Source organism: Oryctolagus cuniculus, chromosome 10 (assembly GCF_051225735.1).
Source record: "Oryctolagus cuniculus isolate XC-2025 breed Fujian yellow rabbit chromosome 10, ASM5122573v1, whole genome shotgun sequence".
Classification (NCBI taxonomy): Eukaryota; Metazoa; Chordata; class Mammalia; order Lagomorpha; family Leporidae; genus Oryctolagus; species Oryctolagus cuniculus.
The window spans coordinates 114,689,220-114,697,474 of NC_142876.1; the positions used below are offsets into that span (position 1 = coordinate 114,689,220).

Sequence of the window (8,255 nt, forward strand, 5' to 3'; positions counted from 1 at the left end):
TGCTGTGGCCTGGGAGGGCAGTGGAGGATGGCCCAAGTCCTTGGGCCCTGCACCCACATGGGAGACCAGGAGAAGCACCTGGCTCCTGGCTTCGCATCAGCGCAGCGCACAGGCCGCAACACAGCAGCCATAGCGGCCACTTAGCGGGTGAACCAACGGAAAAAGGAAGACCTTTCTCTCTCTCTCTCTCTCTCTCTCTCTCTCTCTCTCTGCCTAACTCTGCCTCGTCAAAAAATACAAAAAAAGAAGTGGACTGTAGCACTTCTAGTGCTACCTTCTAGAAGAATGAAGAAGTTGTCCCAGCATGGGAGTTTAACAGGAGCATTTAATTAGGGAGATTATCAATGACTAACATATTCAATGGGAAGCCTATAGGCAAAAATTTTCATTACATGGCCTCCGTATATCAAATACAAGTCTCTTAAGTATTTTTAAAGTCTCAAGTATTTTCAATGAGTTCTGAATTATCTGTAGGAAGCTATGAATTAGTTGTGTAGGGTTTAATGTATGTATTCATCCATTTTCTTTTTTATGATTGACTTATTTATTTGAAAGGCAAAGTTAGAGACACACAGAGGGAGACATATCTTGCATTGAATGATTGACACCCCAGATGGCTGCAATGGCCAAAGCTGGGCTGCACTGAAGCCCTGAGTTTCTTCCACATCTCCCATGTGGATGCAGGGCCCCAAGGACATTGGGACATCTTCCATTGCTTTTCCAGGCCATAACAGAGAGCTGGATTGGAAGAGGAGCAGCCAGGACTAGAACCAGTTCCCAGAGGAAATGCCAGCATGGCAGGCAGCTGCTTTACCTGCTATGCCATAGCGCCAGCCCTACTTTCATCCATTTTTATAGTGTTCATTCTAAAGCTTCAACAGAAGAAGAATGCACAGCAGCTTCATTAAGGCATACTGAGACTTGATCACCCCTCACCCTGACTGTTGACGAGCAACTTGATATGTTATCCCTCTTAGTATTTTTTGTTTGTTTGTTTTACTTAATACTTTTGGTTGAATACTGTAATCAATACACAATTCTTCTTAAGTGCTGAAACTTAACTGAAAAGTGATTGCTGTTAAATGTAAGAGTGGGAATAAGAGAGGGAAGAGATGTGCAATTCAGGACATGCTCAAGCTGACTTACCTCAAACGGTAGAGTTAGAAACATACCAGGGGATTCCAATTCAGTCCCATCGAGGTGGCATGTACCAATGCCATCTCACTAGTCCCAGTGATCAATTTCTGTTCACAATTGATCGTAATGATAGGACTAAGAACCAAAGGGATCCCATAAACAAGAATAGTGTCTGCAAATACTAGCTGATAGAAGAAAAAAGGGAGAGAATGATCCAACATGGGAAGTGAGATACACAGCAGACCCATAGAATGGCAGATGTCCTAAACAGCACTCTGGCCTCATAATCAGCCCTTAAGGCATGCGGATCTGGCTGAAAAGCCCATGAGGCTATTTCAGGCATGGAAAGCCAAGACACTCTGGGGAAAAAAAAAACCTAAATGAAAGATTGAGTGAGATCCCAGTGGAAAGAATGGGTCATCAAAGAAGGGGGTACCTTTCTCTGAAGGGAGGAGAGAACTTCCACTTTGACCATGGCCTTGTCTAAATATGATCAGAGTTGGTGAACTCAGGGGGCTTCCATAGCCTTGGCAGCTCATGACAAGAGCCTAGGGTGATTACTGATGCCATAAACAAGAGTGTCAATTTGTTAAGTCAACAACAGGAGTCACTGTGCACTTACTCCTCATGTAGGATCTTTGTCCTTAGTGTACTGTACATTGAGATTGAATGCTATAACTAGTACTCAAACAGTATTTTTCACTTTATGTTTCTGTGTGGGAGCAAACTGTTGAAATCTTTACTTAATGTATGCTAAACTGATCTTCTGTATATAAAGAGAATCGAAAATGAATCTTGATGTGAATGGAAGGGGAGAGGGAGTGGGAAAGGGGAGGGTTGTGGGTTGGAGGGACGTTATGGGGGGGAAGCCATTGTAATCTATAAGCTGTACTTTGGAAATTTATATTCATTAAATAAAAGTTTTTAAAAAAATTTCCAGACTGTAAATACTCTTTAAAAAACAAGATTTACTTACTTGAAAGGCAGAGTTACAGATAGGCAGAGCCAGGGTTAGTGGGCTTTTATCCACTGGCTCACTTCCCAGGTGGCCACAACAGCTGGAGCAGTGCCATTTCGGAGTCAGGAGCTTTTTCTGGGTTTCCTATGTGGGTGCAGGGGTCCTTGGGACCCTCTTATACTCTTTTCCCAGGCCATAGCATAGAGCTTCTTCGGAAGTGGAGCAGCCAGGACTCGAACAGGCACCCATATGGGATGGCAGCCCTGCAGGTAGTGGCTTTACCTGCTCTGCCACAGTGCTGCCCTGTCAGTATTTTTTTTTTCTATTTCCAGTCTCCTAGAATGAGCAGGAAAGTATCCCTTTTACATGTTTCAACGTTTGGGGGAAAGTTTTCAAAGACTGGTGCCATGCTTTGGATTTTGCCCATGTGTGTCCCCACAACGTGGATGTGTTAGAATCTTGGTTCCTAGAGTTAGGATGTTAAAAGTCCAGCTGTACCTTAAATAATGGGATCCTATGGGAGGTCATGGGGTCATTGGGGCCCTGCCCTTGGAGGGATCTCTCTAAATGAGTGACTTGTTCCCTGGAGTCCAGTTACAATGAAAGCACAGGACCAGCTCCCAGGTCTCTGTGGCTTCCTTCTCACCAGGTGGTCTCTGCCTTTTGCTTGAACTCCTACCACTGTGATGAACTGCTACCATCCTGCATTAGCTCTTCTCCTGAGGCGAGCTGATACTGGTGTCAGGCCCTGGAACCTCCACCCATGAATTAAATAATCCTGATTTTTTATAAATCATTCATCCTTAGGTATTTTGTTATCAATGCTGGAAAACATCCCTTTAAGCATAACAATGGTATAAATCCTTTTTTAAAGATTTTATTTATTTGACAAGTAGGATTACAGTGAGAGAGAGAGAGAAAGGTCTTCCTTCTGTTGGTTCACTCTCCAAGTGGCCACAATGGCCAGAGCTGTAGTGATCAGGAGCCTGGAGCCTCCTCCTGGTCTCTCCTGTGGCTGCAGGGGCCCAAGCACCTGGGCCATGCTCTACTGCTTTCCAAGGCCATAGCAGAGAGCTGCACTGGAAGAGGAGCAACTGTGACTAGAACCAGTGCCCACATGGAATGCTGGCGCTGCAGGAGTAACCTAGTGCACAGCACTGGCCCCGGTATAAATCATTTACACTCTTGATAGGAACAGTGAATTGACCTGGTTATGGATTTGCTTTTTGGTAAGTTTTGGATGACTAAGTGCATCTCCTTTGTAGTTACATGTCTATTCTGATTTTCTGTTGTTGTAACAGTTTTCTTGAGGTGTGTATACATATTTAATGCACACATATATTACAGGAGGCACAGTAACCACAATCACTTTGTCCATTTATTGTCCTCTTTCAACCTCTCATTATGTTTTGTCTCCTGAAGTTTGAAATTTGGTATAAGCTGAAGGTACTATGTGTGTGATTTGAATTGAACCCTTGGGTTTGCCCAGTAGTTGTCCTAGGGTTAACTTATGCATTAGTTACTTGTCAAGAAGGATGTTCTAGATTTTATTTACAATACAGTACACATGCATGTACAGATAAAATATTTTTGTCATGTGGTGACATGCATACCAACATGTGGGGAGAACACCTTTGTTTGTTAGCTTGTGAAATAAGACCATATTGTCCCCGACATGGTATGCTTCAGTGATGCATGCAATGAAGCACTAAGTAGAGCTGCACCAAATATAAAGAGAAATATAAATATAAAGAGAAAACATAGTGTTTCTGTTTGGAACTGGGTTATTTTCTGTAGCCAATGATCCCCTTTGGATCCACTTTGTGACATAGGTCAGGATTTCATTCTTCTTGTGGTTGAGTAATGCACAAGCATGTATATATGTGGAGTTTTCTTTATCCAGTTATCATTGATGGACATCCAAGTTCATTCCATAGCTTAGCTATGGTGGGTTGAGCTGCCATCAACATTTTCATATGCTGATTTGATTTCATATGCTGATTTAATTTCCTTTGGCTAGATTCCCAGGAGCAGCATTGCTAGGTCAGTTGTTGGATATATTTGTAGTTTTCTGAGGAATCTCAGTAGTGCCATCCCCAATGCTTCTAGCTGTTTACATCCCACCAAGAGAATATTAGGGTACCTGGTTTTTCACATTATAGCAGCACTAGAAATTTATGAATTTTAATTTTTAGAGTATAGCACCTCATTGTGAATTTAGTGTGCATTTCATGCTGGCTCAAGATTATAAAATTATTTTCATGTTTATGTTTGTGATTTGTGAATATCCTCTGCCCTTTTCTTCACTCGATTGCTTGGGTCACTGAATTTCTTGAGTTCCTTATTTTATATTAATGCTTTCTAAGATTCATAGATTGCAACTATTTTTCCTATTCTGTAGGTGCTCGTTCGCTTTAATTTTTTGTGCTGCCGTGCAAAAGGTTCTGACCTTGATGTAATTCTCTTAGTATCTTTTTTATTTTATTCCCCAGGATTCTAGAGTTTTTCCATGAAGTACTTGCCTTGGACACTTGCATGCAGCACTTCTCCTATGTTTTCCCCTAGCAGTTTGATGGCCAGGTCTTAAGTGTAGATCCTTGATCCACTGTGAGTTGGTTTTTGTAAAGGCTGTAAGGTAGGGGCCTTCTTTATACTTCTTCATGTGGAAATAGAATTTTCTTACATTATTTGTTAAAGGAACTCTGCTTTTTCCAAGGAACAACTTCTGCTTGTTTGTCAAAGATTAGTTGGTTTCAGATGCATGGATTGACCTGAGGTGTGCATTGTGTTCCATTCCTCAATAGGCCTGTGTGAATGCCAGTAGCAGGCCGTTTTGCTAACAGTAACTGTACAGCACATCTGGAAATCTGGTATTGTGCAGCTTTGTTTCCACGGTGTAAGATGACTTTGGCTATCTGTGATCGTTCATGTTTCTGTATGATTTTCATAATTGCTTTTTCTACTTCTGTGAAAAAAAATTGCTGGTATTTTGACTTGGTATCACATTGAATCTGTAAGTTGCTTTGGGCAGTGTGGACATTTTTATGATATTAATGCAACTCCATGAACTTATGGTATCCCATAGATCTGGACCACTGCTCAGGCTTGCTGATTTTTTCTTCTTACCCCTTGTTTCTGATCTGATTGAAATATTTCAAACACCTGCTTTCTAGGTCAGATATTCTATCTTCAGTCAAACAAAAGACTGGTGAAAGTTTGTACTGTACCTTTATTTTGACAGATTGAAAACTTCATCTACAATATTGCTGTTTATCACTTTCTGTAATTACTCATCTATGTCACGTACTGATTCTCTGTGTCATTTACCTGCATTGCTCAGTAACCTTAAAACCTTACTTTGAATTCTTTTTTCAGGACATTCTATCTCCCCTAATTCATCGTGATTTCATGTTATTTAATGACCAATTGAACACTAAGTCTCCTTATGCCACACGAATTTGAAAATGTGATCATTCGTTTTTCACTACTGATTAGTAACAAAGGACTAATGGTGGCATAGCCGTTGCCCACCAACATCTGGACACACAGGCGCACTGGGTCACTCTTCCACCACACCCCTGAGAAGGAAGCCACCATGCAGTCCATCAAGTACAGGAGCACAAAGACACCCATGAGCAGCAGGATGGTCTGGGTGGCCCTGTGCTCTGGGGAGGCTCTTGGAGAGAGGCTGGTGCTGTGAAGGTGCTGGGACCTCCTCTTGTACCTGCACAGGAGAGTCACCATGTACCCACTTGAGACGGCCATGAGCCCTAGCAGGGAGACATCCCTGAAGATCCCCAAGATGTGAAATGTGAGCCTAGGTAGGTATCTCTGGGGCCTAAGAGAGCAGGATTTAGTGACAAACATAAGACTGTGGGACGTACAATTGGTGGTGGCAACAGTGGAGAGTAAGAAATGAGCACTAATGGACAAATTGAAGACCCACAGGAAGAGAAACCCACCGTGGTTGTGATGTGAGGCTGTGCGCTTGAACTTTGCCAGACAGGAGCTCCTGGGGCTGAGGGTGATGGCCTGGAGGATGCTCAGCAGGCAGGTGGTGCCCAGGGAGAGGCCCCGCATCACCTGGTATGAGTAGATGACAACTTTACATGTGATGTTGTCCCATAACTCCTGAGACTCAAAAAGGTCTGCAGCTATGACCCCCACAGTGATCAGCATCACCAGGTGGATGAGGGCCAGGTGCCCAATGGCCAGGTCAGTGGGCCTGGGCCTGTGCTTGAGAAAGAACCAGAGGATGTGGAAGAGAAGAAGGAAGGCATTGGCTGTGATCCCAATGCTGACTTCAGAGTAAAAGCCATTTCTTACAGCAATCAAACTTAGAAGTAGATTGTTTTTACTCATCTTGTTGGGGGAAGAAAGAGCATTTAGTATATGTCTGAAGAAAAATTTTAAAATGACTTATTGCAAATATTATGAACTGAATTGGTCTCCTCCACAACTCCTACCTTCAGGACGATGTCTCGATCAACCCCGTTGCACCATTTTTCACCTGTGAGTACTCTCCTGGAAGCTGCTGTTTCTAGTTACATACTTGTAAATTATAATGGATAATAAATAAATTCCATTGCAGGTTTCACTCAGGACCTAGAGAATAAAATTGCCATTATTATAAATTTGTTCTAGATTTTTGTTATTTTTAGCTTTTCAGGGGTGGGGAAATGATTTATTTCCCTTGGGATTTGCAAAATGCTGATGAATTCCATTAGTTTTGATGAATTCACATGGGAATTTTAAGCAAGAAGAAATTATGCCCCCATATGCAGGGGTCCAGGATATATCAATGTGTATGACTCCTTATACCACCGTTAAGTTTGTTTCATCTGAAAGAGTTAGAGAGCCTCCACTGCTGGATCAGTTTCCAAATGGCCTCAATGGCTGGAGCTAAGCCAAGAGCTTCTTCCAGCTCTTCCACTTGAGTGCAGGAGCCCAAGGACTTGGACCATCCTCCACTGGTTTCCAAGACACATTAGCAGAGAGGCAAATCAGAAGAGGAGCAGCCAGGACTCTAACCGGTGGCCATATAGGAGGCCGGGGCTTTAACCCACTGTGCTACAGCATCAGCCCGAGATATTCTTAATACATAAAAGACCCCATGCTGGTTAGCCAGGAAGTCTGAGACTCCATTATTTGTAACTATAGATAAGTGTCACTTAGAGTTGCTGTGTGTGCGAGGGTATTGGGTAGGCGTGTGAACAGGTGTAGAGCCTGGGGGACAGTGGTCTCTGCAGAAACTGCAGCCACTACTGTCACTGTGAGGTTCTCCTCCTGAGCTCACCTGGAGAGAGTGCCGTCCTCTCCTAATGTGCCAGTTCCTTCCCTGCCTGGAGGAGCAGGGGGAAGTGAGCACCAGAGTAGCAGGTGCTGAACACCCTCTGTTCCACGGTCCCTTCCCTCTCCAACCCAGGCATGCAGAAGCCACAATGACTATGTTCACAGTCTAAGTGGACAGATGATTCCTTTCTACAGGAATGATGGTACACCTCTTCACCAAGAAGGTGGTTCTCCATGGGGGCCAAGTTTTCCTGTCTGCCCCACAGTTGGAAGTGCTGAAGAACTAAGTGGTACGACCTACAGGTACGATGCTTCCCCTGTGTGATACAGTTCTTTACTATAATTCAAACTTTATAAATATGTGGCATTTAATATTGTAACAATAATTCCAGCAACACACTTTCACAGATTTATCATTCAAAAAAGTCAAGAGTGTCAGGCTGAATTTCATCCATAGAAAATTGGAGTATTATGGTTCTATAATATGAGTAGCTAAGAAATTGAATTTTTTAAGCCCCATTACTGTGTAGCATTTAAGAATACAGTGACTAGGGGCTGGTGCTGTGTCAGAGAAAGTTAAAGCCCCAGCCTGTAGCGCTGGCATCCCATACGGGTGCTGGTTGGAGTCCCTGCATCTCCACTTCTGATCAAGCTTTCTGCTGTGGCCCAGGAAAGCAGTAAAAGGTGGCTCAAAAACTTGGGCTGCTTTAGCGGCATGGCAGACCTAGAACAAACTCCTGGCTCCTGTCTGAGCTCCGGGAGAAAATGGAAAAATATTTGTCACATCATCCTCCACTTATCACTGCAAATCATTAAGTACACAACCCTGAACTTTCTTCTTTCTTCTACTTAAAATGATACACACCTA

The 8,255-nt window shown here is 43.1% G+C and overlaps 1 protein-coding gene across 1 annotated transcript; it reads right to left on the bottom strand.

The window, feature by feature from the left end:
- Window positions 1-5,506: 5,506 nt before the first annotated feature.
- ORYCUNV1R1547 (vomeronasal 1 receptor oryCunV1R1547) lies at window positions 5,507-6,457 on the bottom strand. The gene is given in 1 exon segment (NM_001167235.1): window positions 5,507-6,457. A coding segment is annotated over 1 exon segment (951 nt).
- Window positions 6,458-8,255: the final 1,798 nt, after the last annotated feature.